Genomic DNA, 27,912 nt, shown 5'->3' with positions numbered 1-27,912 from the left:
CAAGGAAACTTCCTATTTGCTGAGCAGCTGTGTGATTTCCAATTCCGCTATTCTTTGATCGAATGGGTACCCATTCTAGCAGAAAATCAGTCCAACTCGTAAAGCGTTGGATATATGTATCCGAGATCTTATCGCGCACACTGAAATCCTAAGTTATGCAGACTATCGTTTCAATCATATGCCAATCTGGTCGCTCTTCTAACAAGCGCTTCCCGGTTAATAAAATAAAATTTGACTCTAATAGTTAGTAACTGTTATCAAATTAACGGCGTTCTTGATCGTATTGGAGAAATAGAAAATTAGGTAAGATATGGTTGGATAAACATAGGAACTGTATCGTTGTGTGTGTCCTATTGATGCGTTTAATTGTCTACTCGCTTCAGCAGAACGTTAGACTGCAATTAAATTGGTTGTTTGATAGCTCTGCTCGCCAGGTTCAGTGCATAGCCTACCTAGGCTAGGCCTGTCGTTGAAGTAGTAGCATGGTGGGCTCACAATTGACGTACTTTTTTATTTGATTAACGATGTCTATCAACGAAAAGTAGAAATTACTCAACTAGCTGTGTTCGTTTTTCATATGTGTAGTTCCTCAGAAATTTAATTATCTCAAAATATTTATGTTCTGTGCCTACGTAATGTACAATTGAGCAGAATTGACCACAAAATGTCTGCCGTGTCAAGTTCTTTCATACCCCTAAACTGCCACATTCGTTGATAAGCTAACTGTAGTGTAGGCCTAAGTACACATTGGATGTTGTATGCTCTGAGCATTAATTTGTCAGGTACCAGATGGTAGTGACCAGTATTATATTGTGTTAATTTTGGTTATTTTTAGGGAGTAAGATTTCCAAATGCTAAAAAAATGTGCAAAACTGGGAGGAGGGTGCTAAAGCTTTTAACAAGAAAGAACACAAATTGATCAGCATATACATGAAATAGATTAAAGTTCATGAAATGTGTAACTCTGCTTGACTGCAAAAGGTTTAGGTAGCCTGCTGTATCGTTGCTAGTGATATTTGAAGGTGCATCAATTACGAAGGTGCATCAATTATGAAGCCTTTACTATACTACTTGTGCTGAAAAACTTCAAATTGACCAATTTGATACAGGACGGTAGCCTACTAAATGGCATTTAATTTCTGGTATGTGGCGGTTGCTGTTCCAGCCACTACAGCTCAGTCACTTGTCTATTACTAACAGTACCATCAGTAACAGTGTGTGATAGCATGTTTCTTTTGCTTTATTTATGCACTCTTTTCTCATGGTTTTAAAGGCTAAAGGTCTGCAAGTCATGCTGAGGGTAAAGCATTTACAGAGAGCCATTGTCGCGACACGTTGTTGTCATCATGGAGTCAAAGGTAAACAGCGTGTCATGGGAATCAGGAGAGAAGATTATGGATCCCAGTGGGAGCGTCGAGCACCCTTCAATCCATCACAAGTCAAGAGTATTGTAGACCAAGGAGTGAAAGTCCTTGTTCAGCCTTCTAACAGAAGAGCATATCCTATGCAGGTACTTTACATACATTAATAAACCATATGTTATTTAGCCTCTGAAGAAGATCCTGCTAGGATCAAAACGTCAGGACAACTTACTTTTACACATTAATAAATCAATCGGCCTAGGAGCAAAATATGGAGTTTGCATTATTATTTTGGGAGAGTGGGGCTAGGAGATGGGGATGTGAACTTTTTTTAAAGTGGCAGTTTAGAACTTAAAATACTTTCATTTTGGCACTTAACATATTATTTAATTACAGTTATCAATAATAAATTTCAGCTAGATGAGGCCTATTTATTCTGTTTGTTTGTTGGAAGCGGAAAACTTGCCTTTAAATCAAATTTATTGTTACAAGTTTGATTTGAAAATATAAATGTGATTACAGAGATTTACAAAATTGTGACTATTACTGCGTGACAGTTGTGCTTGCATAAGTTTTCATTGCTGTTCTCAACCAAGTAGGCTACAATCCTACTCATACTGGTGCTGTTGTAAGCTTCCCAAAAGTCTGGTAGTAGAAAGTTATTTATTAGATTATTCTGTTATCTAGACTAGATCACCTTGCCTAAGATGGTTTGTTGTAGAGAGCAATACCCCAGAGAAAGCCTTCAGCAGATAATAAATTTAGTATCATGCATAGGAAAATGCTGTTCACCTCTGTGATTTATATTGCAATGATTTATATTGCAGAGCACTCGCAGAAAGTTTCACCATTTCATGATATAGACAAACCTCTATACAGTGCAACTTTTAAGCAATATAATTTTGCTCTATTGTGGCTATTTTGTTTAGTTATATTTTTAAACTTCAGTTCACCATCAAATCTTTGCTGTAAATAAATATTATGTAAAACATTTACTGATCAATCAATATAAGTAAGGACTTGAAATTACAGGGTTTTTCTCCTTAGGAAAACTCAATTGCTTTTACCTACAGATCTATACAGGGTTATTTGACTTGTAACAAAGCAGTTTTGTTCTGTTTTTCAAGATTGTTGATACATTAGAATATTTGAGCAAAGAACTGCATGATTTAAAGTCAAGTTCCAGGAAGTGTTTATTTGGTACTGCATAGTGAAAGATTCATAGCATGTTTTGTTTGCAGAACATAATAATTTACTAGTTTTTTTTTTATGATGAACAAACTTTGGAAACCTCCAAATTTCTATGCAAGCTGTTAACATTAAAAGTTCTTCCCTGGAGTTTGTTTTTGATTACCTTAGTTTATTCATTCATCTTTCTACCTCTTGATTTTCTTAAGTTCTGTCTCTGATTGTTAACTTAGGATTATGAAACTGCTGGTGCGACTATTCAAGAGGATCTGAATGAGGCTTCGTTAATCGTTGGCGTGAAACAAGTTCCCATTCCACGTCTTCTGCCGAATAAAACCTACTGCTTTTTCTCGCACACAATCAAAGCACAGAAAGAAAACATGCCCATGTTGGATGCAATACTAGAAAAGGTAATGTCCACATGCTATCATTTTCTTGAATATTTTATCATCTTATAGCACCTTCTGGTTTTTCTTTGGGTCAGGGCAGGTAAGGTGATGGACGCTTACACTGCATGTCTGGATTTAACCGTGAAACTATTTATAATAAATCCATGCTTTTGAAGGTCAGTAACATAATTAAGCAGCGGGTTGGATGAAGGGGAGGCAAGGTGCTTAAAAGTTCTATATTCATCCGTCATAGTCACCCCTCGCCACCCTCTCTATCTTCCTGGTATCATTATTGGAAGTTGTGGTTATGTATTATAGAAATTTTTGGAATATCAATCTTTGATGTAAGGTATAGAAAACTGCATCTGCAATATTTTGCATGGATTGGAAGGACACTGTTTGGTAAAATATTAGAAGTTCTCAGAGCCTGGCTTACAGTTTCAACCTTTTTGGTACATGTATCTTTATAGGTGTGTAAGTATGAAAATCCCTAAATCTTAAGTTGGCTACCCACAACCAATACAACAATAATCAATGTGCACTATTCTGTCGCCTTGAACTGACTGGCAAAATGCCAATCCCTACAAAATGAAAGAAAAGAGTACATAAGCAAACCAATGTTATTTCATTTTATAGTTTGACACAGGAACCTGCTGTATGTAGATTATAAAGTCGGCGGCATAAGACTTTAATGTGTTTGTTTGATCAGGCATCAGATATATCAGTAATTCATCTGATATCTACAGTGATGATATCACTGGGGTTATTCATCATAGTTCAACAATGTTAGTGGATGGTAAAAGAACCTATATAAGCATTTGTGGTTGTGTCAGTTGTTCACAATAGTGCTTATTTCCAAATTTCCATGGTAAAGTTAAGTATGGTGATGTAACTACATAGTAAGTATATATGCTTTTTGCAATGACAACTTGACCTCATTAATATTCAGGAGTTAGTGGGGCTTGATGGTAAACCGATATCTCATCAACCACAAGTTGAATCAATGTCATACTTGGTAATTAAGTGCCCCATAATTGAAATTGGAAGAGGTCAAAAGAGGTCAACAGGTGTCAAAAGCAATAACCTTTTAAACATGATAACTCCAAAATTAAAGATATGTACAATAAATCTGCCAATGGCATGATTTTCTTCTCCAGGGTGAACATAGTTTGGTCAAATTCAGTTCAGTTAAGTTTTATGAAGGGGCTCTAGATAAGTCTGTTAACAGAACATAAAGTCATCCAGGAAAGTTCAAGGAAAGTTGATATGTAGTATTGCTTTAAGCACACTCAAGTGGTCATCATCCAGTTTCACCCTCTGAGCTTCAAGGGGTTCACAGGTTATCTCAAAATGGTGGAAAATTGGCTCAAGGGGTCAAGAGGTTATGGCAAGTGGGCTGCAATTGGCAATTTGTTTTGTGATTTGACCCAGATGACTTTGTACATTGTCCACAATCTCTTGTAGGCTCACAGTCTATAATAACAAATCTTAAAGAGATTTTCATTATGAATTGGAATAAAAATTCTATTATGTAAAATCCTTACCAGTGAATTATATGGCTAGTGCTTTGTCAAAGTGACAACTGATTCCTGATACCTTTCTTCATATGTTTGCCGCATTAGTCAATAGCTAATCCTCTTCATATTGGTGTGCACAAGTGCATGTATATTAACATTTATGGTTTACCACACTAGAAATATGTTTAGGCACTAAATGTTTTCGTTTCTGGTTTGTGAAGTCAATGGGTCCTTGAGAGATCAAACTTTCAAGGATATCTTGGATGTTTCTCATACCAGATACAGTAGATGGAAGCCCAATATTTTAGGAGGTTAAGCTATTTTAAATTGTTATTGGAGATGAAAGGTTCATGTTCAGTCAACAGAGTTCAAATGTTAAAAGCTATTAAACATGATATCTCAAGAAAAGACAAAGGATGGATCTTAAACTTGGAATGTGAATATATACTATGTTAATTAGCTAACCCTGCTGTTTTTGGGGGGGGTTAAAGGTCAGCAGAGGTCAAATGTCTAAACTTTTTTGAACATAATTCAAAAAGGGACCTTGGATGGATCTTGTTTATAGGATGATGCGCCATAATGAATAGTTGAGTACAAACGTGTTATGTGTTGAGTGGACCCTTGGAGATCAAAGGTCATGAGCGGTCAACAGACATCAAAAAGGGGAAATGTTTTAACCATGTAACAACTTAAAGAGGAGAATCTTCAGATAACTATATCAGATACTGTAATATTACAATGCAACTAATTACCTCACTGGAACCTCAATGCAGTTTTGCATCTCTGGTTGATATTAACAATCTTGTTACAGTATTCTGGAGTCTGTTCCTACAGTACATATCTTTCTGTATTTGCATTTCAACTTTTTAAGTTATTAAAATGCCATATAGGCTGATCAAGAAAGATTGGCAGAAATATCAAACAAGAGCAAGCGATATCGTTGTATTTTTGACGGAACCAAAGAAGTGTGTTGAAGTTCAAACTTCAAAGCCGATCTTTCAGTTGGTATTCTGTGAATTTTTGTTTATATGGTACACAGGTGCTATACTGAGCAAGAACTTCTCAGATAGCATTATCAGTAAATCTACACAAACCTAGTTACGTTAAATTCAGAGGCTATGTAAACGTATCTATACTGTAGAGACTTCCACAAGTAAGAATTTCAACATTTTCCCTCCAGCTGAAAGATGTGGGAACAGATTATAAATTGAATTCCCTTTATAAATGCAACATACTTGTGTTTGATATATATTTATTGCATGCCACTTCTTCCTTATCTGTCTCCTATGAATGAATATAAAAGGGTTGGCACCTATTGCACCAGGGTGAAGAAGGGGGGGGAAGAGGGGGGTGTGGGGAGAAGGTAGGAAATTAAGAAAGTGCCTTTTAGAGGAAAGACAGGTATTTTGTTGTCCTGTTAAATGCCCAAATGAGAATATAGTTTAGAAGAAAGACATTTCTTTTTCCCTTTCCTTTGAACCCGGTTCAGACAAGCGACTAACTCATAATATGATTTCTTGAGTTCATAATTTTGTCTTATTTCAATTGAGTCTTCAATTAATGTCAACCAAACATACCTGAAGAAGAAACCACAACGTGTAAGTCATTCCGTCCCACAATGCTCACTCTTTACATCACTTGCTGCATTGTTTTGTAAAAGTACAACCAGCAAATTATGTGAATACTAATTAACAGCAATGTGATTATCAATATGTTTTATTCAATAAAACAATGCCAGTTCACTGAACATATTTTGATAATTATGTTTGTTCCACAGAATATTCGGTTGGTAGACTATGAGAAGATTGTTGACGAACAAGGCAAGCGAATCGTGGCTTTTGGTAAATTTGCTGGAATAGCTGGTATGATCAATATATTACACGGGCTTGGATTACGTTTATTGGCGCTGGGCCATCATACACCATTTATCGTGAGTGAATATACAAATAATGAATGGTTATGAGTGCAATAGTGCAAATATTTCATGACTTGAAAGATGGAATGTTCCATTCAACTCGGCTGCGCCTCGTTGAATGGAACAAATTACATCTTTCAACGAATGAAATATTTGCACTATTGCACGAATGGAAACCATTCATTGTTTGTTTTATACAACATCTTCAAATTTGGATATAATTGGATGTAAAATGCACTCATGCAACAGATTGTTTTGAACAGACAGGTTTCTCTGCTCTCTTACCATTGAAAAAAGTGCCCTCAAAAAAGTATAACGCATGGTTCTATCATGAGAGCGGATTTTGCATGCAATCGACGAGCAATTGACCAATCAAATGGCCGGAATATAATTAGGTGTAGTATAATACCATATATACCACGGGGGCCATGGGACATGACCTTTGTCCATGTCATCAGATTTAAAGAAGCTTTGAGAAAAGTGATATTATTGTAATATAGTGCAAAAGATTTTATTACTATAGCTGTATTAAAACATAATTTCTTGAGTGTTTCCGAGATATTCTTCTGGACTTTAGAGACTGCCTAAGATTGCCTTATACCTTTTTACCGGCAACCTTTGTGACAGTTCCATCTTTTATGGAATCATGTATCCACAAGTATTATTGACACTCACGAGTATCAACTTCAAAAAGGCTGATAAGGAGGAGAGAAGATGGTTATCTTCAGTGATAGTTCAGCTGAACTATTGTTACCTTGTGCAATCACTATTGAGTAAATACTTGTATCATATCTTTATGGTAAAATAGGTGTTTGACTGTGGTGGCTTAAATATATCCAGGTTGCATACCCCACACAGACCAAACGGATAAACTTGCCGTACAAATTTATCCCTAGAGAATGATTGTAGGCAAGAAAGTTTGGCATGTTATGGATCTTGGTTAAAAAACCACTTTAATTAAATTGTTTCTGTACCACGTTTATCTTGAGATGAAAACATTAATCAGACCGAGTGCTCTCATCTCCACGAAAGCAATAAAAATATTTTAAAAAACAGGAAACATTTGCTTTGGTTTTAAGTTATTCATTCGCTTCATCTCTGCGGATGGGCCACAAATTTGGGAAAAAATGTATAGTCATGAATTGTGTGATTATTTATATACTACACAATAGTATCAAAGAATTGTAAAGTTGTGGCTCAGTTAGTTTGTGTTTATAATGGAATACATAACGGTGCTTCACAATAAACATAAGGTTCTACAGTGAACATTAACTTATTTCACTTGGTCATTTACCTGTCTCCTCGCCACGTAAGTACTCTAGAGGTGATAGAACAAGGGTGCTCATATTACGAGGAGAGGGGTAAATCTGTTGCTGGTAAATATCCTATCCGGTAGGGTTTGGGGGTTTATCGCATTTCAGTAATTATGTAAAGAAACGATCCGTTTTTGGATTGGGATATAAGTTAACATTTTAGCTCTTTAAGTTATGAATATAAGTGATCATTCTTTCCACTCTTGATACTTCCCACACCCTAACCTCCATTGTATATCATCAGATAACATTGAACTATTCATGCTCAATTATTTTTCTTTAAGTTTTGTTTCTGTTTGTGATAGTTTAATTCTAGATGCAAAAGTAACGACCACACCTGACTATTTTCACCCTCCATTGACCTTTGATTTGATACCTACAGTAGTTCTGTACACATATCCATTTGAGTCTGTCAGTTACAATAACTCAAAGAGTAGTCAGTTCCATTCTCATTAATCTAATCTATCCAACGTTGTTTCTCTCCCGTAACTTTCTACTCCAGCACATTGCAGCCGCTCACAATTACCGTAACAGTAGCATGGCCAGACAAGCTGTCAGAGATGCCGGGTACGAAATCTGCTTGGGCCTGATACCAAAGTCCGTGGGGCCAATGACCTTTGTAGTCATGGGTGCAGGAAATGTTTCACAGGTGAGATATTTCATTCCAATGTAATTTATGTGTTCTGTGTAGTTTATGTGTTCATGAAAATTCCAGATCATGTTCTGACAAAAAGACATTTTTCACTTTCATATCTTAAAATCACCTCCTCTTTTAATGAGAGCATTTTAATGCTCGTCAAATTTGTTGGATTCTCGACGACCAATTTTTTAATATTTTCTTTTTCCTCCTTTTTCAACAGGGTGCTTTAGAAGTCATGGAAGAGCTTCCAGTACAGTATGTCAAACCAGAGGATTTAAGAGAAGTTGCAGAAAATGGTGGTAAGTTTAGCACTTATTTATCATTCAATAACAACAAGTTTGAAAGAAACCATATAAAAAATGCATTGATCAGATATTTAGCACTTAGGACATTATATCAATGTCACAGAAGGTTTTTTTGTAACAGACTTACTGTCATTAAGAGGCAAGGTCAACGACCAAAATATGTTTTATAGTTTTCTTTGCATTTTTAGCTGTTCCCAGCCTTTTAAAATAGAAAATCATAAGTAGTTTTGTTGTTCTAAAAGTAAGTCTCTTCTCCAAGTGGCATAATGACATCACTTATTAACAAAATGGCCACCCCTGGACATGACTCTTAAAGTTTATTTACAACTGCAAGTATCTGGTGTAAATTTTCATCAGCTGGAAGTTTGCTCATTTCCTTATAATGTGGTGAAGTTTCTGAAGACATTAAGGTCTGGATTCAAAGTAATATCACCTGTTTCAAACACAGTATAAAGTATCTTGTAAATATTTTCCTTTCATTTTTTTAATATATTATAGACATTAAATTGTTTTGCTAGGATTGTGTATGCATACATACCTTCCAAAGTTGCCAGAGTAATAATCATAGTGAGTACGGTGGTTTATGTTTGTATTTCAAGTACTTGAGATGATTGTCGCATGTTTGGCAGTAAAAAAAAAAATCTGATATGTAGGATAATAACTTGGAAGGTGGACTCTGTATTGACACAAGTAAAGCAAACACGTTAAGTATAAATATGTCATAAATTCTTTCCTGTTATAACACAAATATCGATAGCAGGCAGGATTAATATAAAACTAATGTAATTATGGTGTCTCAGTACTTTTTTTGGGTACAGTTTGTTAGTAAGGAACATTAGTCCTGAAAAAGTATCCACAATTTTGTCGCTTTATTAATGTCACATTATTCCATTTCAATACATATTTTGGTAAGGCTTGAATGGGGGAGGGGGGGGGTGGCATTTTCTTATTTCATTTGATCAGCTGCACCTACAGTAAAATTGTTGACCAAAGGCAAACAGTTGAGAATGACATTTTAGGTAGCAACTATTGAAGTTAGAGTTTGGGTCTGGCAAATACTGATGTGGATTGATTTCAAAGGAATGTTTATCACTTTGCCAAATATCATTAAGAGGCTCTAATTACCTGCTGACATATCCATTTGCAGGCTTTGGATAAACACAGTGGGTTGTGCTTGAAACTACAGTAGGAGTCCAGGACTTATCTAAGTACATCTTGGGGGTGACATTAGGCAGTAAGGGGTGAAATTAATGTTTACAGAACCAGGGGTAACTTTGCACATTGAGTAGCATCTGGTTCACTGGCTTTTGGGAGGTGGAACTAGAAGCCATATGAGGGTAACCATTTAGCATTTTCAAATCATTATTTTTTAAATTTATACTTTCTTTGATGTACAGAACTATCTTGTAGCAACAAGTTTACACCTGAGATTTTATTTTGCTGTTTAATGGGTGCTTTGGGGAACAGATTACATCAGGTAGTGGTTGATTGTCCTGTTGTTACTTAGAGTTGAAAAATAGCTCCATACCGATCTTCTCAGAGATCTAATCTGCCTGTTTGGCAAGTTATGTGACCCATTCAGCCCCTTGCTTATTTGCATAATTATTTTCAGCAGAGCAGACTTACTATGTATATTTTGTTGACCACTGTCGTGTTTTTTATAAAAGTTATTTAAGTACGACAAAACTGTTAATATATCTTAAGAACAAATATATGTTACTTGCAAATGTAATTGGGATAGCCAATGAAGTGAAATGGTCTTTGTCTATAAATCTAAATCCCTTGCACAGACCACAAGAAGGTCTACATAGCGGTGGTGAATCGGAAGGATCACATCATCAACAAAGATGGCAGTCCCTTGGATCCACTAGACTACGACAAATATCCCGAGAAGTACACGTCCGTCTTCAGTGAAAAGGTAGTCCATGGAAATTCAGTGCTATTAAGTATTGCGATCTTTGACACAGCGTTAGAGATGTCAGACAGAGTGAATTGAGCTGAATCCCCCATTTATAGGATTGTGGTTTTATAACAAGAGTGTCAAAGAAGTCCTTCAGAGGATACAAAATAGAGTTAGGGTTATGAGGACTATCAGTACAATTTACAATAAAGCTAGTGAATAATCAAATGTGGTTACAAGGCTTATTTGTGGGAACCTCAAGAGATATCGTACTCTTGATCTGTGGACAGCCAAATCTGACTTTAATAGTAAGCCATCCGACAACAACCACGGTCATACAGAATTCATAGAGCAGACAAAATAGAGTTAAGAGTTCAGAGGACTATTGGTACTTACAATAAAGCTAGCAAGGCTTATTTGTGGATACCTCAAGAGATATCTTACTCTTGATCTGTGGACAGCCAAATCTGACTTTAATAGTAAGCCATCCGAAAACAACCACGGTCAAACAGAATTCATAGAGCAGACAAAAATAGAGTTAAGAGTTCAGAGGACTATTAGTACTACAATAAAGCTAGTGAATAATGAAACGTGATGACAAGGCATATTTGTGGGTACTTCAAGAGATATCTTTCTCTTGATCTGTGGACAGCCAAATCTGACTTTAATAAGATGATTGACAACAATCAATGTCATACAGAATTCAAATAGCAGACAAAATAGAGTTCAGAGGACTATTGGTACTACAATAAAGCTAGTGAATAAGCAAACATGGCTGCAAGGCTTATTTGTGGATACCTCAAGAGATATCTTACTCTTGATCTGTGGACAGCCAAATCTGACTTTAATAGGACAATTTGACATCAATAATCACGGTCATACAGAATTCATAGAGCAGATAGGAAAATACCAATGTAAGGTTAGATAAATTCATAGATAAGGCTTGGTTCAACCCTTAAACTAGAAATCTGTTGAGTGTTATGATAAATTTCATGTCTGAGATTTCCATCTGTCGAGATTTTGTAATTGGCTTCCTGCTTTGTTTGGCTGTCTGATTAAATTGCAATCGTCGGCCATTGATGGGCAGGTTGAGAGGCTGATAAAGTGAAAATTAAGCATAAATAGGTTAGCTGAGGTCACCGGAACAATTTCTATAAATATAATTACACTGGTACTGTTTCTGCAGCTCTCAGTGCATGGAATCAAACCCCCTTTTTTTAGTGTATTGTCATAGCTTTGATCCATTTCTGGTTTGGGATTTGACTGAAAGATTCTATATCGACCGTTGTCTCTGGTTTGGTTTGTGCAGCATATATTTCAACTCTTTTGCACTTTTTCTGAAAAAGTTGCAGAGTTGCACCTCAAAATCTGTCGATAATATCTTTACAGTTGTGAAAACTGCTTTATAGATATTTGGGAAAATTTTTAGGGAAGTGCTGGTGATATGATTAGGTCCCAAGTCCAGCATGTGCAATAGGTGATTGTACACAGTGAACACTTTTCTCTGTTTAGGTAAAGTTAACAAAAAATTCAGCTTGAGCTCATCTCCTTAACCACAATACCAATATACTATATATAATCGGGGATCTAAGTAGGTGTCCAGTTATAAGAAATTGTGCCTTGAAGAGCTTCAGAATGAAAGGTCAAAGGTCAACCAAAGCCAAAAGTGTCTTTTTGCATGAATACAAGGACAAAACTTGATGTTGAATAGACATGCAACTTTGATAAGTTTAAAGTGTCCTCAAAATACAATGAAGACTGAGGTCAAAGGTCAGGGGACAAATGTATTTTTTAGTGCAGAGTTGATGAATGAGGGTTGTGAATTTTAAGCATGCTGTAATATAGCCCATAATCCTACCATAATCAGCTGTTCATGAAGGGTGTTTTGGGATGAGATATATGCAACTCATTGGATGGTTCTCTTGTTTACCTTCTTTCTTTTTCTGTCCCCTCTTCATAGATTGCGCCATGGGCATCTTGCATCGTCAATGGCATATTTTGGGACGTCAATCACCCCAGATTTCTGTCCAACATGGACACCAAACAGTTACTTAGTGAAGAGAACAGCCCCAAGACTGATGCCTCAGCTGGTTGCCCTAGGTTACCGCATCGTCTGCTAGCCATCTCTGACATCACAGCCGATCCTGGCGGTTCCATCGAGTTCATCACTGACTGCACCAGCATCGAGGCACCGTTTGCATTATATGGAGCCGATCATAAGCATCAACATTTCAAAAATCTCAGGTCAGTATTAACTCAATGCAAAATTAAACTATGAACTATGGTTATCTGTCTGCTGTTGGAGGATTTCTTTAAACTGTCCTTGATAGCATTGTGTTGCAGAAGGATAACTGGTAATTAAGGAGGATGGGTTAACATAACAGATCCCACCCTTGGGGGTAGATTGTCAGTCACCCACAAATACAGCCTCTTGTGCACCAAAGTTCAAAATAATTTGTAGAGTTCAAGTTGCCTACATGTCAGTTGATTTTGCCATTTGCAGTTAGAAAAGAAAGTTACTAGCATATTCCTGCCAGTAGACGTTAAGATATATGAACACATGATAAGCCGCTTAACAATAGTCAGTCAAAGAATCAGAATGCATTTTGTACCTAACATAAGCCCTGCATCACTGCTTATTATCAACAAATATAATTGGACTGCTCTCACAAGCGGCCTGTACAGTAGTAACTGATATGTGTTGTAATTCAGGAAATTTACCAGTGATAACTTGATTTTTAAGCACTTCCATTTTTAGCGAGTGGTTAAAATTGTGATATTCTAGACCTCTTCAAAGTTTGAAGTGTTGCAGATACGTCATACAGTGACGATCTGTTTGTTGTGTGGGTTATAAAAACTGATAATTTTATTCTCAAATAGTTATAATAATTTATAGTCAAATACTCACTGAGTTGCTGATTATGTTCCCCTTTGTAGGTTTTCAGGTGATGGTGTCTTGGTTTGTTCTGTGGATAACATGCCTGCTCAGCTCCCCAGAGAGGCCACAGATCATTTCGGTGAGCAGTTCACTCCCCTCATACCAGAACTGGTAAGTCTTGGAGAATTGATATGACCCTTTCAAGTATTATGTTAAAAAATTCCTATTTTGGGTTTGAAAGAGAATTCTGGCCTCAAAAACTGAAAGCAGACTGAATGATCTTTAATTTTACCTTGCCATCTCCTGCCCCCCCCCCCCTTTCTCAGTGTCAAGGCCAGGTCAAATGTATGGTTTTTAGGAATGGCTTTGTGTTGTATTTGACAAATACAGGTACACTATAGCAGACAGAAATCTTGAAGATAATATGTAAAATAATTTATTTTATGCAGTTTTGAAGTAAAAATGCTAAACCTGAGGGCAAATGGTTGTAATGTTGATTTTTCACTTGTGTTAAATTACCTTCACAAGTTGCAAATGTTTCAAGTTTCATTTGCAGATGGCTACTTTCATAACAATAGCTGATGGAGATACAAAAGAGGGCGTTTCAAAGTCTGACGCAAAATACAAGTTTCATTGTCTTTATTCTTGTGTGAGGAAAGTGATGTCAAGTATTTCAAAGAGTAATGCATGCCAAGTTTTCCCTTGTGTAACTTTTACCTTATATGATATTCTCACGTTCTCTTGTTTTTGTTTTTCTTTCTTAGATCAAGTCAGATGCCTCCAAACCACTCGGAGAAGAGAATTTTTCAATGACAGTTAAAGATGTAGGTTGTTATCATCCTGGTCAACCTTGAAAATAGGAATAAATGTTCTTGCTGTTTAGGACATTGTACTCTATCTGCAGATGACTGAGCATATGTTGTGATTTCATCAGTTATGATTATTATTGTTCTTTAGGGGTGGGAGGGGAGCGTTGAGGGAAATAAGCACTAACCTATTACAGAACTGGATTCTCATTTGAATAAACAATTGTCAGTGATATTAAACCTTCTTGTATTCCTATAGTTAAACATTACTGTCTTTCATATTACTTCATAGGATATTTTTAATATATTTTTTGTTTTAGAAAAATTGCAAAATAACTGCATGTTTTAAATTTTGGAAATTGAATCTTTATCATCTTCTAGTTGTGCTAAAGGTGATAACTTTCACGTCAGGTAAGAAGAGAGAGAGACAACCATCTAACTTGAGTATAACAGTGCTATATTTGCAAAAACATCACTGCTTGAAGTAATTATTTAGGTTTGCAGTCTTGTTCAAGGCCAAGGCCCTTTCACACGACTTAACAACTTAACCCTGGTCATTGGTAACTTGTCACACCTACACAGCAAAGTGTGCACAATTCAATCAATCTCTCCTGGGACACCACAACCGCGTGTCCCCTGGGGGACTTCCTATAGGGTGCAGCCACAAACCGGTGCACGCAACTATTTTTACTAGTTACCTTGCAAGTCCCCATTTATGCACCTGGGTGAAGAGAGGCAATGGAGATAAAGTGCCTTGCCCAAGGACACAACGCAACGATCTGGCCAGGGCTCGAACCTGTAATCCTTAGATCACAAATCCACTGCCTTAACCACTTGACCACAACGCCCACTCAAAGTAATTATATTTCTTGAAATTTATCTACCGTACAGTTTGCTAACACGTTCTTGTAAACTGTACGGTAGGTTGATGTTTTTCTCGTGCATGTGTTGTAGAAAACAAATCATATTTGATGCAGTCATAAGTAATACACATGCTTTATCATCCTATTTTTACTCAGGCAATAATCGCTTCCAATGGGCAACTAACTTCCAAGTACGAATATATCGCCGAGCTGAGAGAGAAGAAAGATTCTTTGTAAGGCTTGTTTAAATTAAATTAGATTTTTTCGACTGACAATTGTGGAATTGTTTGATAGTGCCATTAAATTACCATGTATTCTTAGATTATTCTTGTCTGTTTTATATATTGATGCAATGAATGGCTTCTTTGTGACATGATTTTCATGCAAGCTGTGCTAATTAATAACTGTGAGTAGAAATTACCTTCTGGAACCTGAGTTACCTGCGTGATTCTCAGGTGTGTAGGTTTTAGAGTATTTAATAACTCAAGTAGTGAGGGCTGCTGCACAAACAATAACCAGAACCGCTATTTTATCAACCCAATTCTCAACAACGTCTGCACTATAGAGCCTTGAGCTTCCGGGCTATCTACTAGCTTGAAACCAGTGGATTTTGGCGTTTGCCAGTGGAGTTAAAAAAAAAGGGAACTTTGCATTTTTCTCTCATTGAAAAATGACAACTAGTCTTTCCAATCCTTAGCTTGTGGTGATGCTGATATAACCATTACTTTGCTAACTTAAGGGCTGGATAGCTCAGTTGGTAGAGCACAGGGCTTGTTACCCAGAGGTCACTAAGGGCTGGATAGCTCATTAGGTAGAGCGCAGGGCTTGTTACCCAGAGGTCACTAAGGGCTGGATAGCTCATTAGGTAGAGCGCAGGGCTTGTTACCCAGAGGTCACTAAGGGCTGGATAGCTCATTAGGTAGAGCACAGGGCTTGTTACCCAGAGGTCACTAAGGGCTGGATAGCTCATTAGGTAGAGCGCAGGGCTTGTTACCCAGAGGTCACTAAGGGCTGGATAGCTCATTAGGTAGAGCACAGGGCTTGTTACCCAGAGGTCACTAAGGGCTGGATAGCTCAGTTGGTAGAGCACAGGGCTTGTTACCCAGAGGTCACTAAGGGCTGGATAGCTCATTAGGTAGAGCACAGGGCTTGTTACCCAGAGGTCACTAAGGGCTGGATAGCTCATTAGGTAGAGCGCAGGGCTTGTTACCCAGAGGTCACTAAGGGCTGGATAGCTCAGTTGGTAGAGCACAGGGCTTGTTACCCAGAGGTCACTAAGGGCTGGATAGCTCATTAGGTAGAGCACAGGGCTTGTTACCCAGAGGTCACTAAGGGCTGGATAGCTCATTAGGTAGAGCGCAGGGCTTGTTACCCAGAGGTCACTAAGGGCTGGATAGCTCAGTTGGTAGAGCACAGGGCTTGTTACCCAGAGGTCACTAAGGGCTGGATAGCTCATTAGGTAGAGCACAGGGCTTGTTACCCAGAGGTCACTAAGGGCTGGATAGCTCAGTAGGTAGAGCGCAGGGCTTGTTACCCAGAGGTCACTAAGGGCTGGATAGCTCAGTAGGTAGAGCGCAGGGCTTGTTACCCAGAGGTCACTAAGGGCTGGATAGCTCATTAGGTAGAGCGCAGGGCTTGTTACCCAGAGGTCACTGGTTCAAATCCCATTCTAGCCGTATATTTCTTTGTTCTTATCCGTTGTTGATTATTTACAATAAATTTACCATTGTTTGCTTAGTTGAGTTCCAAAAATTTCTCGAGTTTTTAATGAACCCACATAAGTTCATGCAGCATTCTCCACAGCGCTGAGAAAATTTGCTAGATGTGGTTTTAATTCTAGTAGCTTAGTAGTGATTGTTACTCACCGATGAACATACAAACTTCAGTTCTTTGCATTTTCACTTTTTTTTGCTTTTTTTCCAATGTTATTCTGTCTGTTTCTGATGTCTTAATAATTAGAAATATTACCGTACATGGTTAAAAACATGTATCAGATAAAGTACATATTAGAAGTCTCACATATTACAAATATTTAGAGATCACTTGGCCGTGCAATCTGAAAATGTTGTGTTTTTGCATCATTGGTTTTGTTTAGGGATCTACCAGTGTCCTTTGATCAGTCAGGAAGAAAGGTTTTCATCTTAGGTTCAGGTAACATGGCAGCCCCTACTGTTGAATACCTTACCAGGGATAGGTCAACCTATGTCACAGTTGGTGAGTTGCAGCATTAATTAATTAATTCCATTAAAGGCATTGCAACGTCTATCTTTGTTTTATTTCTTATTTGTTTTCTTTTGTTTAACTTTGTCCTGTTGAGGCAAACTACTAAATTACTTTTATAGGATAGAGCAGCGATTTCAAACTGTGCTATTGTATTTCCAAACTTTCCTGTCCAGTGGAAGCTTTAACTGAAATTGAAAACTATTTATTTCCACTTCACCATAACATAAACAAAGTGAACATATAATAACATTTGAATATGCAATACAAATACATTCCATAGGAATCAAACAATTAATATATACAAATGATGTGAAGTGGGGGAGACCTGGCAGAAGCAGAGCTTATCGAGGCCAGGCCACCAACTCTGAGGTGTGTTTCAGTCCAGAAGAGTTATCATGAGACTTTTTAGTTGGCTTTTTCAACAACAAGTATGAATTTTAAGGGTATTGTAGATGATAACTGGAAATAGTAACAGTCAATTTAAGTTTTAGGGTTCTGCACATTATATATGTATTGCTAATATGTTTCTCATATGTTTTATTTATTTACGAATGTATGTGTGTATGTGTGCGTGCGCATGTGTATGGGTCATGTTTGGGTGTGTGCGTATACTGTACGTATGTGTATTTATGGAATTATTTATTTATTTACTTTTCTTCTTTCTCTCTTGTTAATGGTCAGGGTCTGAAATTAACAGTGAAATTGAAGCCCTCTCATCCAAGTATCCAAATACTATGGGAGTTTACTTAAAGGTTGGCAGAAACAATGATCAACTAGAGAAATTCATCAAGGAACATGATGTGGTTATGAGGTACAAACTATAATAATTCATACATTTTTTTTTATGAAGCATTAGAGATGATAAATATTTGATGAAATGAGTAGATAAGGTTTGAAAAGAATTTCATAACACTCATGTATCCAAGGAATGGTCAAATTAGAAATTTTTAGGTTTCCCTGTGTCCAATCTACACCAGCATGCGATAATTACTCGAAAGTCATTTGCACTACAACGTCACGGTAAAGTGAGAGCCTTCTTTGCTTGTGTTTATTAAGGAAGCATTCTTCAGCCTGAAAGGGTTTGAAGACTCACGTAAAAAGAAACGTCTAATGCCGGTAACTTGACCTAGTTTCGAATGAGGTGAAACAGAAGTGTTAAACACCACCATCGATTCCAGAAAATACACACACAGCTCGCTACCATCGATAATTAGACACTAGTGTACAGTCAGTACATACAGCTGCGGTCAATACCCACAGCACAGTATACAAACGATACCAGCGATGGATATCTCAGGTCCAGCTGAAGATAAAAATTAAGGTATCACGTTTCATTATGTGAACAAAATGACACTTGCAAGCAACATAATGTTAACTTTTTCAGATGGCCGCACGCGGTTTGGGGCGAGTCTTCAATGTCTTTAATCGTTTAATATGTAAAATAGAATTGAATAGATGACAATGTATTCTTCCTTTCTAAATCATCAAAAAGAAGGAGCGTTGCTTGACTGTTTTAATCTCTTTGTTTGATTGTTTATATAAAAAGAATAAATGAGCATACTGGTTAGGAGATTTAAATGCATTTGAAAGAGAATTTGCTTTTTTTTTTTTATTGTCCATAAAGGAATTCAAATCATTACTATACTCAATGAGCGAAGCTGTCTTGAGCTTCGGTCGATCTCTTTTAAGTCTTAATCCTTTCCTTTCCTTAATCCTTTCCTTAATCAATCCATCTTTCCTATTGTCCTCTCACAGCTTACTGCCTGGTCATCTTCATCCACTCGTGGCCAAGCTTTGCATCAAACACAAGAAACATATGGTCACGGCCAGTTACGTATCGCCAGAAATGAAAGCGTTACAACAAGAGTGAGTTTGTAAAACCCTGTTCAGTTCAAATGAAGCCTGAATTTGTTCAAGCTATGGGGAAAAATTGCTAATGGCAAACTATCTACAGTTACATATGTAGTCAATAGTCACTGTAAAGTATTTACTGTCATACAATTGTGTTCATTGCTGTAGTTGTCAGTACAACAGGTAATGGAATTTCAACAGGTTTTGCAAAGAATGTTTTAGGTAATGCCAATTCTCAATAAAAAAGCAAATTTAAGGATTAAAGGAAAGGGTTGATACCTCTTGCCCCAATATTTTCTCTCCATCTATGGAGAATATCTGTCATCACTAGAGGTCATCGTTCATAACATGTGATTTAAGATAACCACCATTGCTTACCAAAACAGGCTCCTGGAAGCCTGTACAACCGTTGAAAACCTGTGCATGGTACAGAGTTATCCCGGGCTACACTTCATAGTTATTCAGGTTTGGTCCGACTCTGGAGATCAGATAAAACTTTGATTATAAAATAATTTTGTAAAAAAACACAGAATTTTAAGCTAGTTAAAGAGCACAATTTTGAGATGACTCAATAGGTTAGTGAGGCCGTTCGAGAAATCTCAAATAGTCATTTCCTTAGTTTCTATTCTAAAGGAATTCTAGGGAAGTTGGGAAATCATTTAGTGGACTCTGAGATAGACTTTAGAATATTTGAACAACCCCCCCTCTCTCTCTCTTTCTTGCTTTAACAGTGCTTTTGATGCTGGTATCACAATCATGAACGAGGTTGGATTGGACCCTGGCATCGACCATCTACTTGCTATGGAATGCTTCGATGCTATCAAAGAAAGGGGAGGCAAAGTAAGCATATACAAATTAATACAAGATATGCAAATTTTTGTTTGAGCTTAATTGAAGGTTTGGGATTATTTTGTTAATTGTAGGGAATTGAAAGTAACAGTAGAGGATGGGGTTTGTATTTATTGTTTTGTTTTTACTTTTCTCGTTTCTGTTAGATCATTTCCTATGAGTCTTGGTGTGGAGGTCTCCCAGCACCTGAATTCTCAGAGAATGCATTGAAATACAAATTTAAGTGAGTACTTTGTTTCTTCTTTTTCGAGTGAAGATTAATTTTTTTATGTTCATTAAGACCCCATTAATGTTGGATCATTGTCGTACTTTCAAACAATTATGTAATTAATAATAATGAGTAATATTAATTATATAAAATTAGTAAATTAATTTTTATTACCGTGTTTTATTTTAATAAAATTAAATTTAATAATAATAATTATGTAATTAAACAAAGTAATTATGTACTACATTCAAATCTCACCAGTAACTGGTGTCAATATGCCCAGATTGGAAAAGGTTTTCTCTGCCCTATGTATTTAGTACTGCATAGTTCAGTTCACAGCGCACAGGTATCGTTACCCTACTGTCCCCTTATTTTCAGTCCGCCTAGTAGCCGAATGATACCGACTAGGAGCCGGGTGAAAGATATAACCAATAAGTGTCATCACTCTAAATTGTCATTCTAAGCTGTCATTCAAGAGTACAATTTTATTGCCATAATATAATGTTAGCCTATGTACTACTAACTTTCACCACATGCAGTAACTATAAGAGACTACTCTATTCTATCCTTTGCACTTCTTCTCGCAGCTGGAGCCCTCTCACCGCTCTCAGCTCCCTCCTTCGCGACGCTAAGTTTCTTCGTAACGGCAAAGAGGTCTACGTACCCCCCGGGAGGGTTTTGGATCCGTCCAATATCAGACAGCTGAACTTTTTACCGGGTTTTAACCTTGAGGGGTTATACAATAGGGACTCTACTAAGTACGTATTTGCCTACGGAATCCCCACAGCTCACACCGTGGTCAGAGGGACCATCAGGTATAAGGTGAGATGATGGTCAGAGGGATATTATTATTATTGAACAATTTAAACAAAAATTTAAGCTGATAATTCACTTAACTCAAATACAGTTTGTCAATAATGAAATAAAATACTGATGATATTAATGGCTATAAACATTCGTAATAGCCAGTTCAGAACATTGAAGTGCACCAAATATTTTATCTGGGTCTTTATCAAGTTCGAGCTGTGTAAGGGGGGGCATCGTTTTATTAAATGTGGCAGGGAACTCCATTATCGAGAACTTAGTGGCAGTTGTCCTGAATATTGAAAAGTGCCTACCTTATGCAAAAACAATCTTTAAAAGTTCACAGATGAGGTAAATTTAATATTACATCAAGACTCGACAATAGTCATTCCCATAACCTCCTAAATGAAATACCTTATTAGTTTTAGACATGTCTTTGCTTATTGACATATTATTTATTCCTGCTAACGAAATTTGGTTTCATTAATGGTGGTGGATAATTAATCATAAATAAAATGAGTCGCTTTTATGTCGAGACTCATTTCAGTCATTACCAGTAAGTTTCCTGACTGGAATCAGTTACTTTACCACTGTACAATCTCTACGCTAGTTTCATGAATCTCACAAGAGAGGTTGGAAAAATGTAGAGAAAAAAGCCTATTGCATTAAAAACCAAACAAGAGCACCACACTTCCCATAGGAGAGCCATCTACGCCTATCTCATCGATGTGTCATTAACATAATTAACACAGCAAAGCTTTTGTTTGGTAAACTTAATGATTACAAAATCTAAAATAATCATTTCAGTATTTGCATTGATTATGTTACAGGGGTTTAGTGCAGCAGCAAGAACATTCCATGAAATAGGAATGATTGACAACAACCCTCATCCTGCACTGTCAGACCAGGCACCGGAACTCACATGGGTAAGAATCTTAAACCAGGAGGAGGAGATAAACATTGAAGATGTTATGTACAAAAGACTTAGAAATTAGAACATTTATTTATGTAGAGACAGGCACCGGAACTCACATGGGTAAGAATCTTAAACCAGGAGATAAACATTGAAGATGTTGTGTACAAAAGACTTAGAAATTAGAACATTTATTTATTTATGTAGAGACAGGCACCTGAACTCACATGGGTAAGAATCTTAAACCAGGAGATAAACATTGAAGATGTTATGTACAAAAGACTTAGAAATTAGAACATTTATTTATGTAGAGACAGGCACCTGAACTCACATGGGTAAGAATCTTAAACCAGGAGATAAACATTGAAGATGTTATGTACAAAAGACTTAGAAATTAGAACATTTATTTATGTAGAGACAGGCACCTGAACTCACATGGGTAAGAATCTTAAACCAGGAGATAAACATTGAAGATGTTATGTACAAAAGACTTAGAAATTAGAACATTTATTTATGTAGAGACAGGCACCTGAACTCACATGGGTAAGAATCTTAAACCAGGAGGAGATAAACATTGAAGATGTTATGTTTAAAAGACTTAGAAATTAGAACATTTATTTATGTAGAGACAGGCACCTGAACTCACATGGGTAAGAATCTTAAACCAGGAGATAAACATTGAAGATGTTATGTACAAAAGACTTAGAAATTAGAACATTTATTTATGTAGAGACAGGCACCTGAACTCACATGGGTAAGAATCTTAAACCAGGAGGAGATAAACATTGAAGATGTTATGTTTAAAAGACTTAGAAATTAGAACATTTATTTATGTAGAGACAGGCACCTGAACTCACATGGGTAAGAATCTCATCATTATCAAATGAAAACCAGGAGATGAAAAATTAAAGATGTTACGTACAAAAGACTTTAGAACATTTATGTAGAGATAGAGACTAAAAAATGTTTACAACTGGCGGCCTCGTTCCAAACATGACCATTTTTGTACCTCTACAAAATGATTATTTCCTTCAAAGAGTAATTTTTTTTTTTTAACCGGTCAAACTTTTTCTGAAAGTGCATAATCAAAACGAATTTCCAAAGTAAATTGCAGTAGAGGTGTATTTGAAATTACCACATGTAAAGCACAACGGTATCTCACTTTCTTACGACGAAGAAAGACAGTTCTCTGAATCATGTAGCGAGTAGCTCTTGAACGTGTGAGTTATTACCGTTTGATATTTATCGTTAGGTTCTTCCTGCTTTCTCAATTTCTCACAGAGAGAACTACTCTGCCTTCTGAATGACAAGAATATCGACTGTCCACAGGACGAGCTAAACGAGGTCATCTTCAATAAAGTAGGACAAGATGAAGCTAGGTTCATTGGTATCAAAGAGTGAGCATAACTTCTTTTACTCTTAGTACTCCTGGGCAGCCAGGTCGGGCCTGGTGAACAGTTGTGTCACCGTGCCACCATTTGGAAGTTTTCTAATGAAAATACAGGTTTCCTTTGTCCCATAGATTCCTGGGCATAAATTTACCATGATCCCAGGGCATTAGTCCTATGACCCCCCTTTTTTTCATGCCTTGGTGGGGAGGGGGGGTGGGGTGGAGAGAGGCACATTTTGAACAAAAAGGTACTAACAGTAAAGCAAATTACTCTTCATTCACTTTTAGTCTAGATTTAAGGTGGATGCAAACTTTTGAAACCAAAGTAAATACCAGATTACAAAGGGTTGCATTCATTTATGATGAGTCATGCAAACCCTAATAGTGACGTCTTCAAGTTTGTAATGTTTGAGAGGCCAAATGTTGTCAATGTTAAGATGGCTAAGGTGTAGTTTTCTATTTTAGGAGGTAGCCACAAGCAAAGCACAGTAATTCTTATTTATATTAGTCAATACTTAGAGAGCAAATCATGATTTTTGTCTCAGGTACTGTTTATTAAACAGCTTTTTTGATATTGGTTGTGATATAAAAAAAAATTGGATCATGTTTTATAGTAAAATCTGATATCAATGGAGCTCATATTAGGTTTACGGAGGTCGACATTTGGAAATTCCATGTTTCTTTTATCTGTGCTTTAATGCTACCATTAATAGTGTCTCGACGACGTTATGTTTCAATATCGAATCGACTTTCTTTAATTTACCTACTCTTGAACCTTTACTCGGTTGAAAATTTTGAGATTGTCCTTAGTTTGATCTGTCGACAACTTATCATGACTGATTCTCGGGTAGGGTTTGGTAAAAAAAAAAAAATGCAGAATATTTCTAAGTCTAAATAATAAAACTTTTGTTCTAATGCTCCTTTGTCAAACTTTTCCCTACAAGCAATACCACCGTCTCTAGGTACACAGGAGATGATTTATTTGAGTAATAGTAACTCTTTCTTTTCACTTACATCTTCTCCCACCCGTATCTTTGTCGCCCGCAGGTTGGATTTATTATCTGATCAAGTCCTACACAAGCTCTCGTCACCGATGGCAACCTTTGCTTATCACTTGGGTCAGAAGCTGTCTTACTGTGAGTCAGAAATATTCTATTACATCTCGTCCTGCCTTTTTTTGGCAGTTTACATGAAAGCCTGTAGCATAGGTGGATACTTTATTTTACTTGCCACTTTAATATTGATTTATATCATTTTTTGTGTGAGTGTACATAAGTGTACGTCTGTGGGAGTACTACCACCCCCCCCCATGATGCAAGAAATTCCTGACAAGTCAAATGGATTCTTTGCTCTGCTTTACAGCCGAGGGGGAACGTGACCTTGTCATCATGAGGCACCAGGTGGGCGTTGAGAACCCTGACAAGTCCACAGGGATGGAAGAAGTGAGCCTCACCATCTATGGTGAACCGTATGGTTTTTCAGCTATGGCCAAGTCTGTGGGCTACCCTACAGCAATAGCGGCCCGGATGCTACTCGATGGTGAGTCTGCTCTGATGGTGGCATTCTCTCTTCTTCAGGTTACTTTACTGATAAGATAAAGTCACCTGGCTTAATAATACTATTTAGGGCATCAGTCAAGGAGAGATGATTTAAAGTGGTATGATAGGTGTAATGGTTTGTTTAAGTTCATTATGGAATGCAGAATCGGACATGTCCAGACATTGGACACGTCTGGACATTAGACATGTCCGGAATCGGTCAGGTCCGGCAGCTGAAATCGGTTACAACCAGAATCATTATTATTGACTTGAAAATACAGAGGTGGCAAATGTTGACTTTCTTTAGGATAGCTTCAACCGTACCAATTTCTTATGTTTTACAAATTTACAAACTACGCAAAGCTGCTGCGACAAGAGAGAAGTGGTCGTCGGTAAGGTTAACGTAGACCATGCTGCCTTGGATTATGTGATCATAGATTTATTACAAAACATCGAACAATAAAATAAATCAACGATAAAACTTTTCCCCTTCGTTTCCTCCGTACAGACGAAATTCACGAAAAAGGTGTGGTTATTCCATTTTCGAAATCCATCTACCGGCCTATGCTGAACCGTCTGAAGGCTGAAGATATACGACCATCCACGAGGACTTCAGTATCAGAAGCTTAAAAGATGATAACAGTAATGTCTATGTAACAGTAATGTTGCAGTAACAGTACAGTAATGTCAAACATCAGCATAGCATATTGTATCCAACAGAAGTGTCAAAGTTAATATTATCATACCCCCTTCCCCAGCATTATCCATCTTCTCTATTAAAAAAAAAACTGACATCTATAAGGGACGAAATGGGTCTGCTGTGTACATACAAAACTGATATTACTAAGTTATTCTGTCTTGCAGAACTTAAATTCCTTTCTTTTCTTCCTTGCAGTAATTTTTGTTTTTGGGATTTTTTTGTTTTAAATCTCTATTCAAGTAAGGTGTTTCTTATTTTTGTCTCCATCCCAAGTCGATTCCATCAGACGAAAGATATTTTCTGTTGTATCTTTGAAAAAAAAAAATTAACTGGCAGTCTTTGCAAAATTTATCCCTCCGTTCCACCCCAACCCTACCAGCCAATGTGCCTTATGGGAGAGAGAGACAGAGAGTGGAGATTGCATTGTATCATTTGTGATACTACATGTGTATACTACATGATTGTGATTCTACATGATTGTGATACTACATGAGTGTGATACTACGTGATAATTTAATTTTGAAACCGGTATATACCAATATGACAGAATCCCAATGGAGATCATTTTCATCTTCTTTTCAAATTTCCATCCCTTTGAATGCTGTGTATCAATTAGACTTGTTACAAGTCATTTTCTGGTGAAGGGCTCCTGCACATTGAAGGAACTTACAAAAGTTATCTTGAAAGCACAAAGCCATGGCGAGGCAACCTTTTTTTGAACCATTATTGTACGTTACATCAATATCGTACTTAACTAAAGAGATCTGAAATTTGTTCTTACAATAATCTTGCGATTTTTAGAATCATGGCATTAACTTGTAATTACCTTTCTTTTCGATTACCTGATTGTTTTCATTCATAATCTGCTCCAACTATATTTAAGGGTTGAATGTAGATCGGTCAAAATATTCATTAAGTATTTTTAAAAATGTCTCTATAAATTGATTATAAAAGCTCTAACAAGATGGACAAATGTAGTTAATAATTGAAACTGATAAGACTGCAGGTTGGAACAATTCCACATTAATTGTGAATGATTCTTTGTTTCAAGACAACACAGATAAATTGACGACATTGTCATAAAGTTACCCATGTCTACTCACTGTTTGCAAAGTAAAAGCATGGCAGTTTATATCTGTGGAACTCTTTGTCTTAAAGAGTGGCTACTTATGCCAGTGTGCTGACAGAGGAGGTTGGCAAGCCAAACATATTTTTTAATTGTACATTCTACCTGTTTGGTACTATTGATTTCTATTTATACCAGATTAAAGATATGCTATTCCACAGAAACTGAAGTCATATGTTAGGCTAAACCAGCCTACACATTGCAGTATACACAGAATATAATGATTCATAACTAATCAATTACCATGTATTGATGTGTATCACTCTGCAGTCTGATGGTATACATCTATGAAGGGAGGGATAGTATTTCCAATGTTAGGGTAATAAGAATATTTGACTAGGGATTGTACTTTTTCGTCCATTTATGCATATTTTAGTAGATGAGCCTTGTTCGTTAGACATTTTGCCAAATAACATCACTGATCATGCCATGTGTGAGACTGAATTGTTAGGATCTGGTTCCATAGTCCTTATTTCTTGCCAAAGGCATCTGTGCAGTCATGTAGTGTGTGTATTTCCCCTGTAGACAAGAAATCTCAAGAACTGCAGCTGCGTAAAACTTTACATTTTAGTCTGTGGATCCATCTTTTGTGAGCACGAGAAATTGAAATGTTTGTGGAGATCAAAGGTCATGTGTTCCTAATGCTTCAGTGGCAGTCAACAGGTTGCAATAAGTTTGAAACCATGTAATAATAAAGCTTAAATGAACTTCATACTTGTAAGGGTGCTGAATGAGTATAAGAAACCTTTGCTTTTCATCAAAGGATAGTCTAATTGTAGGATGCAGTGTTTGTGTTTCAGTTGCCTAAAAGGAGTGATGAAATTTTATGCAGGAGTTGTTTAAGTGAGTGTATTCAAATTCCAAATCCATCCTGAAATCCTTGCTGTAAATTTGTATTAAATTAATTATAAATTCAGGTTGAGAGAGTGGTATGTTTATAATCTGCACTGGACATAATCAAGTTTGTTTTGAGTGGTCTTAAGGCCCGGTCACACTACAGCGATATTTTATCGGAATACGGTCTGATTTTTCCGATTTTAGGCCGAAGAGTGAGGTTTGTGGTAGTGAATGTAATGAATGCAGTGGAATATTCGAATACCTACTCCAAATCTGAGGGGTTCTGGAACGGACTACATTCTGAAGTGACGTCACATCGAAAAACGATACAAATCGGAAGAGAAATCGGATAGCTATCCGATAAAAGGAAACAGAGTCAATATCAAAAGTTAGGAGAG

General features: G+C 36.9%; 1 protein-coding gene across 2 annotated transcripts; it reads left to right on the top strand.

Annotated features, from left to right (window-relative positions):
* On the top strand, positions 1–27,381 carry LOC139961000 (alpha-aminoadipic semialdehyde synthase, mitochondrial-like). Of its 2 annotated transcripts, none has more exons than XM_071959771.1 (22): positions 1–303; positions 1,274–1,510; positions 2,783–2,959; positions 6,233–6,385; positions 8,186–8,332; positions 8,544–8,622; positions 10,419–10,546; positions 12,489–12,772; positions 13,466–13,577; positions 14,171–14,230; positions 15,232–15,308; positions 17,171–17,289; positions 17,980–18,109; positions 19,054–19,164; positions 19,881–19,989; positions 20,145–20,221; positions 20,794–21,028; positions 21,841–21,936; positions 23,205–23,320; positions 24,361–24,449; positions 24,676–24,852; positions 25,360–27,381. In XM_071959771.1, the coding sequence occupies exons 2-22, from the start codon at positions 1,292–1,294 to the stop codon at positions 25,479–25,481; spliced, it is 2,817 nt and encodes a 938-aa protein (XP_071815872.1). In that variant the 5' UTR covers positions 1–303; positions 1,274–1,291; the 3' UTR covers positions 25,482–27,381. The 2 variants fall into 2 exon arrangements, with proteins under 2 accessions (XP_071815872.1, XP_071815871.1); XM_071959770.1 differs by lacking the exon at positions 1–303 and adding an exon at positions 463–485.
* The last annotated feature ends 531 nt before the right edge of the window (positions 27,382–27,912 follow it).

Source organism: Apostichopus japonicus, chromosome 20 (genome assembly GCF_037975245.1).
Source record: "Apostichopus japonicus isolate 1M-3 chromosome 20, ASM3797524v1, whole genome shotgun sequence".
NCBI lineage: Eukaryota > Metazoa > Echinodermata > Holothuroidea > Aspidochirotida > Stichopodidae > Apostichopus > Apostichopus japonicus.
Note: the sequence above shows the minus strand (reverse complement) of the source record. Positions and strands in the feature narration are given on the sequence as shown.

Excerpts from the sequence above, each read along its gene's own strand:
- LOC139961000 (XM_071959770.1), top strand. Across the intron at positions 8,333-8,543 it reads GTGCAGGAAATGTTTCACAG|GGTGCTTTAGAAGTCATGGA; the intron begins GTGAGATATTTC and ends CTTTTTCAACAG. Across the intron at positions 17,290-17,979 it reads GTCAACCTATGTCACAGTTG|GGTCTGAAATTAACAGTGAA; the intron begins GTGAGTTGCAGC and ends GTTAATGGTCAG.